The sequence below is a fragment of the Phoca vitulina genome, unplaced genomic scaffold (genome assembly GCF_004348235.1).
Source record: "Phoca vitulina isolate PV1807 unplaced genomic scaffold, GSC_HSeal_1.0 scaffold44, whole genome shotgun sequence".
Classification (NCBI taxonomy): Eukaryota; Metazoa; Chordata; class Mammalia; order Carnivora; family Phocidae; genus Phoca; species Phoca vitulina.
This window is the reverse complement of record NW_022589747.1, coordinates 1,906,247-1,918,275: the sequence shown is the minus strand read 5'-3', so window position 1 is coordinate 1,918,275 and position 12,029 is coordinate 1,906,247. Positions and strand designations below refer to the sequence as shown.

The 12,029-nt window shown below is 58.3% G+C and overlaps 1 protein-coding gene across 8 annotated transcripts in view; it reads left to right on the top strand.

The window, feature by feature from the left end:
* TNS3 (tensin 3) overlaps window positions 1–12,029 on the top strand; it is a 213,764-nt gene that overhangs the window by 101,059 nt on the left and 100,676 nt on the right. For all 8 annotated transcript variants that reach the window (XM_032430625.1, XM_032430620.1, XM_032430623.1 and 5 more), the window contains 4 exons: window positions 1,615–1,665; window positions 3,346–3,468; window positions 6,990–7,054; window positions 9,583–9,666. In XM_032430625.1, coding sequence (XP_032286516.1) covers window positions 1,615–1,665; window positions 3,346–3,468; window positions 6,990–7,054; window positions 9,583–9,666 — 323 coding nt within the window. The remainder of the gene's footprint in view (window positions 1–1,614; window positions 1,666–3,345; window positions 3,469–6,989; window positions 7,055–9,582; window positions 9,667–12,029) is intronic.

Genomic DNA, 12,029 nt, shown 5'->3' with positions numbered 1-12,029 from the left:
GGGGGGGGATGCTGAGCGTGGGGACAGTGAAGGGACACCAAGCACAGGGACAGTGTCGGGGGACAGTGAGCACAGGGAGAGTGGGGGGAGACGCTGAGCGTGGGGACAGTGAAGGGACACCAAGCGCAGGGACAGTGGAGGGGGACAGTGAGCACGGGGAGAGTGGGGGGGAGACGCTGAGCGCGGGGACAGTGGCGGACACGGAGCGCTGTAACTGGGACGACACTGAGTTGCTGAAACGGGAAGCAGTCACTGATGTCTCGGGGTGGCTGCTGAGCCTGTGGGGGTCGTGGTCCCCTGCCTCTGCGCGTCTGGTCCTCCGGGCCCCCGGTTTCACGGAGGTGCTCTGGGGCTCCTCCCCCTGGGCCTCTTGTCCGCCGTGCCGCCTGCTGTGCCTGTGGCCGCCGCCCCGGGCGCCCTGCGGGTGGGCAGCCCCCCGGTGTGGCCGGCGTGCGGCATCAGACAGACCCGTCGGCCCCGGTGGGGGTCGGCATCCTGGTGTCAGAGCCCAGCCTTTCCCTCCTGCTGACCTGAGCCACGAGGACCGACGGTGGGCGCCCGGAAGCCGCTGTGCCCTGGGGACGCGTGCGACGTGGTCGGAGGGAGCCCCCGTCTGGGGAGGTGTGGGCCAGCGTCCCGTGCATCCCCCGGCTGCCCGGTGTGACCACGGCGCTGAAGTACAGTCCCCGCGCTTCGTCTGCGCCTGTCCCCACACGGCCTCCTTACCTGCTGAAGCTGCTCATCTCTGTCCCGCCTGACAAACTGAGGTTGCCACCTTTTTGGATGACTACATGACTGTCTGCAAGAGCGGCCCAGAGGCAGAGCGGAGCCGAGGGGCCCCCCGCCAGCAGCCTGTGTCGGCCCGAGCGGTCAGTGCGGCCCGAGCAGCGCTGTCCTGGCCCCTGAGCACCTGCCTCTTCCCCGGATGGCAGTCCTCAGCGTGACCTGATGGCAGGCAGGGAAAGCGTGTCCCAGCCCAGCACCCAGACTTCTGCTCTGGGGGCCCCGCATCTTCAGGACGGCAGCCTTCTGCCCGGGGCAGTCTGCTCTGCAGGAACAGTCCCCCTCCTCCGGAATCCTGGCCCAGGGGTCAGCTCTCTCCTGGTCCCTGCGCCTGCCCTCCGTCCGCCCTCTGTTCACTGTCCCCAGATACCCAGGAGGGCCCTGGGCCCCGGAAGGCAGGAGCCTGGTCCTTAAATGGGACAGTGCAGCAGCTTGGTCCAGTTAGAGGGGCTGTGGACCTAGGTCAGGGCAGAGCCGCGCGCCCCAAGCAGACCTGCACAGGCCCCGTGCTCAGCTGTCTCTGCCGTGAGGGGACCTGATCTCCTCTCCCAGGCCTGCTGCAGCATGGTGGGGTCCCCGCCGGCTCTGGCCCTCGCTGCCTCCGTCCCCCCCCCCCCCCCCAGCAACCGGGCTTCCCGGAGGATGGCTGGTCCCGCACAATTCCGTCCGCCGTCCCTATGTATTTGTTCTGGTTGTGTTTCATTCCATGACAATAACGTTTCTATATACGTTTCAATCTTTTACAATCCTTGGTCCCTGGAAGGCACACATTTCCTCTTTGCCCTTCGAGGACTCAGACTTGTCTGATGGCTTTTTCTTTCCCCTTCACAGGTGTTAAACCTTTCTGAAAAGAGATATGACCTTACGAAGCTTAACCCAAAGGTACGACCTTAACCCTTTATGTTCTGAGTTTCGTCAGATGTCCCCGAAGCATATCTGCTCGTGTGAAAACAGTTCAAGTCTCTGTGGGATGTGACCTCGTAAGGGGTATCAGGAACTGTTCTAACCTGTGGGGTTTTTTTTTTAAGATTTTTTATTGTTAAGGAATCTCTGCACCCATCATGGGGCTCGAACTCACCACCCCGAGATCAAGAGTCGCATGCTCTGCTGACTGAGCCAGTCAGGTGCCCCCATGGGTCATTTTTAAATTAATTTCTTTCTTTTTTTATTTTTTTAAAGATTTTATTTATTTGACAGAGAGACAGCGAGAGAGGGAACACAAGCAGGGGGAGTCGGAGAGGGAGAAGCAGGCTTCCCGCGGAGCAGGGAGCCCGATGCGGGGCTCGATCCCAGGACCCCGGGATCACGACCTGAGCCGAAGGCAGACACCTAACAACTGAGCCACCCAGGCGCCCCTAAATTAATTTCTTTAGTTTGAAATAATTATAGATTTACGGGACGTTGCAGAATTATACAGAGCGATCCCACGTAGCCCCAGACCCAGTCTTCTCCAGTGGTAACACCACGCATTAACTAATAATAAGCATTAACCAGTAATAAAGTGTTAGTGCTGGAAGCTGACGTTGGTGGGATCCACAGACCATTTCTACCTCCAGGGTCTCCCTCCTGCTGCCTTCACATGCTCCCCTCCATGCGTTCATCTTTTTCGTAGCAAGGATTTAGGGGAAGTCTTTAAGCTTGTGTATACATGTGAGTTAGGGTATATGTCGTGTATGTATTCCACATGTCGGGATATTCTGCAGCTGTTGGAATAAGAATATATGGTGCATTGGTGAATTGCCTATTTTAATGCTAGGTAACAAAAGTAGGATATAGAAGTCCTGGATAATAGCATCTCAGCTCTGCTCGACACATAGAAAAAAATCTAAGGAATTCATCAGTGTTGTAGCTGTTACCCCTACGTGGTGGAAGGGGTATGCGATATTTTCCAGCTTCCTGGCATTTTTCTGAAATTTTCCCATCATTTTGCACTGTTTCTGTTACTTTTATAGAAGAGACCTCTCCCCTTAAGAAAAGGAAGGTGGAATAGGACGTATTTTGCATCGCTGGGGGGTGGTGGAGGGTGTCAGGTTGCTCGGGGAGGCTGTTTCCCGTGCAAGGACACGCTGTGTTCCACGTCATGCGGTGAGGACCGTCTCTGTTCCTGCTCCGAACTGTAACCCGGGCTCACGGTGCTTCCTCCCTCGTGGGCACACTCCGGTCCTGAGAGGGGCATGTTTTCTTCAAGCACGCAGGACGGGCTGCTCTCTGAGACATCATCCGCGCGGTGCGTGGGGAACAGCTCCCTGCATTTTCCCAGACTGCGATTTCAGTCTGCACAGAGGAATTTTGGCCGCAGCTCCGGCCAAGAACTCCCGTTTCAGATCTGGCCCGGCCTCGGCCCTCCCCATGAGCCATGCCCCATTAGCGGCTCTGAAAGCCCTTTCTAGAATAGCCGTCCCAGCTGCTGGAGAGCAGATAAGATGGGGATGGACGTCTCACGGGGGCAACGTAATCCGCCCCGTGTTCCTTCTCGGTGAAGGCTCCTGGCCACACTCCCAGCAGGCTTTAGGAAAGGAACTCGCGGCAGGGTTTTGGTAGAGAACCCGTCTCTCCTTGCAGATCCTGGACGTGGGCTGGCCGGAGCTGCACGCACCGCCCCTGGACCAGGTGTGCACCATCTGCAAGGCGCAGGAGTCCTGGCTGAACAGTGACCCCCAGCACGTGGTGGTCATCCACTGCAGGGTGAGTGTGCCCCGTGCTCGGGGCCCCACGGGGACCGCCTTTCACGCCCATGTCCGGATCTGCCGGTGTTTGTCCTCGCTCTCCCGGAGTTTGGCTCTAGAATTTGCAGGCCTCGGGTCGATGAACGCATAGCTGGACATTTTGAAATGAACGAAAGGCATGGACGATAGTGAACCATTTTATCTTTACGCGGTTTGGTTTTTTTTGGAAAGCCCTTTTGAGAAGGAGCGGCCGAGGACGTGCGGGGCTGTCTGAGTCCTGCTATAGTTGATCCATCTGAGCCTGGGGGCGGGATGCTGTTTGCTGCGAACGCGTGGTCCTCGCCCAGCCGGCCGCTCGAGGGGGATGGGAGCTGGCCGCGCCCGGCAGGGTGGCCAATGCTGGCCGGGGGGAGGGCGCACCTCTGTCCTGGCTGCACCTGACCTCCGACCTCCTGGGAGCTTTCCTCTTACTCCTCTGGTTTCTCGCTGCCTTCCTGCACTTCCCAGTCCTCGGGTCTGATGGGTGGAGAACAGGGCTCGACGGAACACCGCTGTCCCGAGCGGGGAAGCCCCCCTGGACCCTCCATGAAGGACGCAGACCTGCCATGCGGTGCAGCCTGTGGGAGGCACTTTGGGAAGGGACGGTGCTCCCAGAAGGAAGGTGCCCCTCCTCACTTTGTACGTGACACACCATGTTCCTGTGACCTTTGGAACATCACGAACATGTGGACGATTCCTTCTTGAAATGTCTCTTTTTCGGATTTTTGCACATTCAAAAGCTGCAGGAAAATCCATTGCCTTGTGGAGTTGAGGTGCAGAGACCCTTCCCCTCAAGCTACGTTGGGCCGTCTGAGCCACTGTCCCCTAGGGGTTCTGAGACTCGCTCGCGTGAGGTCTGTAGGAAGGCGGCGGGCCTGGGTCGTGGTGTGCGGCGGGACCCCGGCTCTGAGCAAATCCTGGCAGGTGCACACGAATGGGTGTGCTGTTTCTTTCTCACTTTTCTTGCTTCTTCTCACACCTGACTTGATTACCTTCTCCAGCAAACAGTCAGGTCCCCTATTCGTTTTCTTACGAAATTACGTTCACTGGGGCCTTTTAGGGTCGCATTATATTAAGGATCTCCTCTCCAGGTTTGTGTTTTGGTGCAAACTTCAAAAGAAGATAGGCTTTTTTTTTTTTTTTTTTTTTTTAGCCAGTTCTTGTCAGTTAAAACAAACTGCTTTCCATCAGGCTTGGCCTGGTGATTTGAGGATGCTCCTCCCGGAGTTCAGTGCACGGGGCTTTGTGTGCGCAGTTCGCGGGGGGGGGGGGGGGGGGGGGAGCAGCCCAGCTACCTGGATCAGGTGAGAAGTGCAGGTCCCGTTCACCCCGACCTGCTGCCTGCCGGGGCCCCCAGAAGATTCTGGCGTGCCGGACTTTGAGAAGCTCTCCTTAACCACGTGTCCCGTTTTTGTCACTGACTTCACTTTTTAATGAAGTCGATTATGGTATCCTTTATAATAGCTGCATCACAGGTGACAGACTCACTGCAGAGAGATCTCCAAAACATGTGCTGGTCCTACCCAGGGCTCGGCTCTCTGGACAAGTCTTTTTTTTTTTTTTAAATTAAAGATTTTATTTATTTATTTGAGAGAGTGTGTGTGCATGGTGCATGTGCACGAGGAGGAGGGTAGGGGCAGAGGGAGAAGCAGGCTCCCCGCTGAGCAGGGAGTCCGATGCGGGGCTCGATCCCAGGACCCCGGGATCACGACCCGAGCTGAAGGCAGATGCTTCACCGACTGAGCCACCCGGGCGCCCCGGGACAAGTCTTGTTAGCGGGATTTATCAGGAGCACGTCGGGAGTTTGAAAACTATTTGCTCCTCTCTTGCTCCGTTCTGGGGACATGCGAGCCCTTCCCGAGACATTCTAGAAAATGTGCCCTGAGAGAGAAGTCTTCACTTCACGTGACCTTCCAGATGTCGACATTAACAGAAGTGCATCTAGCTCGTGGCGGGGGTGAGATCAGGATCATTTGCCCAAACCCGTGAGCTCCGAGGAAGGTGCGCTTCCTGCTGTGTGTGCCAGGAACGGGAGTGGAGCTGGGCCCCTGGCCGGGGGGAGGGCAGACCCAGGCCCAGCATGGGGACGGCCCTGCCCTCCTGTCCGCTGCGCAGGGCGGGTTTGTGCGGCTTTGCGCCGGGCCCCCTCACCTCCACCTGCTGGCGACTGGCTGAGCGGACCTAGCCGGCAGCTCCTCTGGAAGGCTTTGTCCCCCATGCTGTTTGGTTTTGAGTCGCTGGGGAAGGCCACCCCCTCGGCAAGTGGTGCAGTCAGTGGTTCTGATGGTCCTGCTCGAGTTCGGCCTCTCAGGAGTCACCAGAAACGCAGGGACTTGCCCGAGCATGGCAGCTGCGTGTGCCCCACGCACACCCGACGTGACAGAGGAGGTGTTTGCTTGTAGCCTGACGTGCATGGGACAGAGAGGCGTGGGCTCTGGGTGACGGTCACACACCGTCGTGGGCCCCTCGGAGGTGTGGACTGGGTTTGCTCAGCTGTTTCTTTTCCAGGACAGACGTGGGGACGAGCACGTGTGCTCCTCTCTCTGGCTTGCCTAACTCGTGAAAAACCCAGACAGCAGATAGTTTGGGCTCTGGGGGCTGCAGGGTCTCGTCGTAACTGCTCACACCTGCCGTTGCCTGTGGATCTAGCCCCCGATGCGCCTGAACGGACAGGCGTGGCCGTGTTCCGTCAGACTTTATTTGCGGGCCGTGACGGTTGAGCTTTCGGTGCTTCGTGTGTCACGGAAGGGTATTCTTCTGATTCTTTTGATTCTTCTTCACTTGTTCTAAAACTTGACAACTCGTGGCTCGCAGGTTGCAGGACCCGGGGTGGGCAGAAGTGGCTTGTGGACTGTGGTTTGCTGACCGTTGATCTGGGTCTTGGCAGTATGTTCCAGAAGGTGGCAGTCCACGGCTCTGGGTGTGGGTGGCCTGTCACGGCCGTGGTGCTTCCACACACCCCCTCCTGTGGGTCCCGTTGGCCTGGGGTTCTGGCAGCTTCCCATCTGGGCCGTGTGTATCTGTGGTCGCGGGCTGAGCCCTGCATGTCGGGGCCGTGGTCCCGGTGGAACTGGGCAGGGCTGGGTCAGGGGGGCAGCGGGGTGATGCCCTCTGGGCTCTCCGGGGCTGCGTGCACTCAGAGCCCTCAGCCCATGAGGCAGGCGTTCAGGTCTCTGTCACCTGTAGTGAAATCACGCTAAGTGCTTCCTCCCTGGCACGTTCTTGTGGCCCCCGTGGGACCTGGTGAGCTGACTGGCCGCCTCTGTGCAGATCTGCCCTCGGGGCGCCCACGGATGCCCCAGGCGGTGCTGGCTCCTGCCGCGGGCTCCCGGCGTGTCCGCTGCCTGCTGGGCTGGGTAAGGCCGTCCCCCGGAGCCAGGACCAGAGGAAGCTGAGGGTGGCTCCCCAGCAATGCAAGCTCTTTGTCATCCCGAGCGAATGAGCCTTCCACCTCTGCCACGGGAGTCGAGAGAAACCGAGTCCCTCTTTTGTCTCCTGCAGGGCGGAAAGGGACGCATCGGCGTGGTCATATCATCCTACATGCACTTCACCAACGTCTCGGCCAGGTACGTGGGGCGTCCGCGCTGCCGGGGCTGCCGGCAGGTCTGGGGGGGGGCAGCTCGGCCGGGAAACCAGCCCCAGCTGAGGATGTGCGGCTCTGTCTGCCTCATGCTGACGTTTCGGTGGCGGCGGCAGAAGTAAAGTGAGCGCACTGTCCGTCTCCAACAGAAACCGTAGGGGTGGACGGGACCAGTACTGGAAGCAAGAGCCGCGCGGTCTCACTGAGCACCTTCTACCCTGTAAAGCCGAGTGGCCACGGCCGCCGTGCTTTGCGTGCCCTGGGTCTCCGGGAAGTGCTCTGCAGATTTGTCTTTTCTCCCTCAGTCCTCCGGGGTAACCCAGGGGGCAGTTGTCACCACTCGTACTTTACAGGTGACAAGACTGAGGCTTAGGCGTGCTCATGGTCTCCCGGCCTGTGAGCAGGAAGCCCGGTCTCGTCTGGTCCGCAGGAGGTGGAAGAGCCACCAGGGGACCTGCCCACAGGAGGCTGGGACGGCGGGCACAGCAAGGCTAGTGGGAACCTGCTGGCGCTGGGGGGGCTCGTGGTGTCTGCAGAGGCGCGGTGCCCCAAAATCCCTGGTGCCCCCGGACACACGGTGCCCCCGGACGTGCAGTGTCCCCGGACACACGGTGCCCCCAGATGCGCGGTACCCCCGGACGCACAGTGCCCCCAGACACACGGTGCCCCCGGACACGCGGCGCCCCTGGACACACGGTGCCCCCAGATGCACGGTGCCCCCTAGACGTGCAGTGCCCCCAGACGCACGGTGCCCCCGAGACGTGCAGTGCCCCAAGACACACGGTGCCCCCAGACACACAGCGCCCCAAGCACACATCTCACTCCCACTGAAATCCAGTCCAGAAATATCGTTCTTTGTGGGTTTGCATTTACCCTGTCGTTTCAATGGCTGCATTGTGAGTCAAGGGCCGCTCCACGCTGAGGACATACAGGCTCTGTTCACATTAGCCGATAAATCCTGCCCTTTCCAGCAGCAAGGAGTGAAATCTGACTTTCCACGTGTTTTCTCTGGACACAAACTGTGGAGCTGGTGCCTGCCAGGGAGGAAACCCAAGCGCCCGTGAAACCCAGATCCCTTCTCGGTGATAATAAGGGTTTGTGTGTGCGCCAGAGCCCGAGGTTGCTGCTCACACCGAGTCCCCCAGCTGAGCCCAGACGTGCGGACCCTGCTCGGCGTCGCCCTCACATTTCCGCCCCAGCAGCGTGGCTCCACCCTGTTTTTCTCAATCACCACTCTTTCCCGAACGTGCGCCCCGGCCTCGTAGAGGTGGTGGCCCGGCCCCGTGTGTGGAGGCGGTGTTAGGTCGTTAGGCACGGGTGGATTGTCCCTGTCGAGGTAGCTTCTCGTGATTCCCTGCTCGGAGCTTGCCGTGATGACCAGCCTCTCACACATACATGTGTCCTCAATCATTTCTCCGCTTCCCCGCTTAGATGACATTCCCAGAAGCCGTCACGGGGAGCACGCATTTCTAAAACCTCTGTCATTAACCGTGCTCGAGATTGCATCAGAAACTAGAAATCAGCAAGTAGCAGGAAGGCTCTTGGGTCAGCACCCTGGAGACGAGCGTTCAGGGAGACCGTCAGCAGGAACACTCCTAATGCTGACAGTGATGTTAGTTCTGAACACACACACACACACGCACGCACACACATGCCAGAAATGCATTGTCAGCATTTGGTAAGACCTGTGAGCTCCGGGAAGAGGAATGCGTACAAGTGAGGGTGGGCACATTTCAGCTTAGAAACATAACGCCCTCGATACGGTGAATGCTCAGTGCTGAAGGGGACCTTCTTTCTGGGACAGCCCCGCCAGTGCAGCCCAGGACAAACGCACGTGGTGAATCCCCGTGTTCTGCAGGGGTGCATGCATGCATGCTGCAAGGGGAGGGCCCAACTGCCGTCAGATTTTCAGGGAAGCTTTGGGCTCAAACAGGACTCAGTTCCGCGACCTCTTACACGCATGTCCCACGATGTATCTGAAGTCAGATCAGGCAGACCCATGAATGCCCGGCTACCGGGTCTCCTGAGGATCCTGCTGAGTGCGCTCTGCTTGTGGGCTTTGGGTCGTTGGGGAGCAGGGTTGCCTGTGGCTGAGACTTGAGGACCACGATGTGCAGCCATGAGGGCTTGGAAGCTCGCCACCCTCATCGGCCGCCGCCGTCTGACCCCCTCAGGCCTGCTGAGAGTCGTGACTCCCTGCGGGTCCCGAGCTGGCCCCCGGGGGCTTGCTGGCTGTCACTAACCGTGGTCTCCGGGTGTGCCCCAAACCCTCGGGATCCCGACACTCACACAGAGCCCTCTGCTGCTTCCCTGCTGTCATGGGGCCGGTGTGGCAAGGGGACAGTTCAGGATGCCAGCCCCATGCCCGCCTGTGGGAAGGAGAGAGGGTGCTGCTGTGTTGGACGGCGTTCCAGGCCTGCGGGCCATAGCACCTGTCCCCGCCAGCCCGCCACCCGCGGCGTCCACGCTGAATGCTGCGTCTCTCTCTCTCTCTCTCCCTCTCTCCTTTCTCAGTGCCGACCAGGCCCTCGACAGGTTTGCGATGAAGAAGTTCTACGATGATAAAGTTTCAGCTTTAATGCAGCCTTCCCAGAAACGGTATGTATGTGTCCCTGAGCCAGAGCAAACGGGACAGTGAGATTTTACGTTTCAGAAAGTGGGGACAAGAGGGCCATCTCCTCTGACCAGCCAAGCGGAGGTGGGGAGGGCTGGTGGGTGCCCAGCAGTGAAGAAGAGCCCCCGTGCACGTGGGTGGCATGGGAGCCCCTGGCCCTGGCTGGCTCTGAGAGGCGGACCCAGGAGTCCCCCACGTGCTCCACGCTCCACGTTGGGTCCTCCACGCTCAGGGCCGGTATGGATTCATGCCATGATGTTGGAACTGGGTTCCGTCTGCTGGACCGGGGGTCGGCAAACCGTGTCTGTAATGGGCTGGCGAGTGGCTGGTCTGGGCCTCGCAGGCCACGTGGTCTCCCGTCACGGCGGTGGCGGACCTAACACGAGAGTGAATGTGGCCTCATGGGCAGGTTTGTGTTTGGCCGACTCCTGCGCTAGGCTGTCAGCCCCTGAGGTCCGGGGCCCTTTCCTCACATTGGCCTCCCTGGCCCGCCCACCACCCCCTCTCTGGAGCTCGGCTCGGCCCCCGGGAGATGCTCAGTCGGTGCTGCGAAGGGCCCTGGGGAGCAGACTTCCTCCTGCCGTGCGCCCCCAGGTGAGCCCACGCACCCTCTGGGCCCGGCTGAGGAAGGCCCTAACCGCCCTCCTCCCAGACCCAGCTCTTTGCACAAGGTGACATGGAGCCAAGCACGTAGTCACCACACTTTCATTTTAAAGCGAACAGCGAGGAATTGGCCAAGAATTGTCAAGATGGTTGCCAGGATGCTTTCCCATCTTGTGCGCCTGACCCTTCCGTCAGCTCCCCCGGGTGCCCGCGGGCGTGGCTGAGATGGAGGGGAGATGGAGGGTTCCGCATCCAGGAGGCCGGTCACGGGTGTGTTTTGGTCAGGAGCCGGGCCTCGATATTTCCATCTGGGAAAGGGATTTCCAGGCCGCAAGGGGCATCTCCTCCTTTTATCCCGGGAGTTCCCAGTGTCTGGGCCTGTTTGCGGTCAGACCCATCTCCTCTCCCTCCTTCCCCTCACCCCTCCTTCCCTCCCCCTTCCCCCTGTCCTCCCCCCCCCCGCCCCTGTCTTCCTTCCCTCCCTTTGCCCATCCAGCAACCCCTGCCTCTGGCAACCACCACTCTATTCTCTGCATCTGTGAGCTCTTGAGCTTATTTTGTTTGTTCATTCGTTCTGTTTTCTAGATTCCACATATAAGTGTCTTTTTCTGTCTGATTTATTTTGCTATGCGTAGTACCTTCGAGGTCCATCCACGTTGTTGCAGATGGCGGGATTTCATCCTCTCTTTATAGCTGATTCATATTCTGTGATACACATAACACCACACCTCCATCCATCCATCCATCCATCCCTCCATCCCTCCATCCCTCCATCCATCCCTCCCTCCCTCCCTCCATCCATCCATCCCTCCCTCCATCCATCCATCCATCCATCCATCGCCCCATCCATCCATCCATCCATCCCTCCATCCATCCATCCATCCATCCACGGGCAGACACTCGGGTTGCCTCCATATCTGGGCAGCAGTCAGTATCACTGCAGTGAACACGGGGTGCAGATTGTGTTTTTGTTTCATCAGGTAAATAGCCCAGTAGTGGGATTACTGGACCATATGGTATTTCTATGTTTAGCTTGTTGAGGACCCTCCATACTGTTGTCCGCAGTGGCTGGGCAGCTTGCATTCCCACCAACAGGGCACGAGGGGTCCCCTTTCTCCGCATCCTCGCCAACACCTCTTGTTTTCCGTGTTGATTTTAGCCATTCTGACAGGTGTGAGGTGATATTTCATTGTGGTTTTGATTTACATTTCCCTGATGATGAGTGATGCTGAGCATCTTTTCATATGTCTGTTGGCCGTCTGGATGTCTTTTTTTGAAAAATGTCTATTCAGATCTTTTGCCCATTTCTTTTTTTTTATAATTTTTTTATTGTTATGTTAATCCCCATACATTACATCATTAGTTTTAGATATAGTGTTCCATGATTCATTGTTTGTGCATAACACCCAGTGCTCCATGCAGAACGTGCCCTCCTTAATACCCATCACCAGGCCAACCCATCCTCCCACCCCCCTCCCCTCTAGAACCCTCAGTTTGTTTTTCAGAGTCCATTGTTTCTCATGGTTCGTCTCCCCCTCCGATTTCCCCACCTTCATTCTTCCCCTCCTGCTATCTTCTTCTTCTTCTTTTTTTTTCTTAACATATAATGTATTATTTGTTTCAGAGGTACAGATCTGAGATTCAACAGTCTTGCACAATTCACAGCTCTCACCATAGCACATACCCTCCCCAATGTCTATCACCCGTCCACCCCCACCCCCCCCCCCCCCCCCCCCCCCCCCCC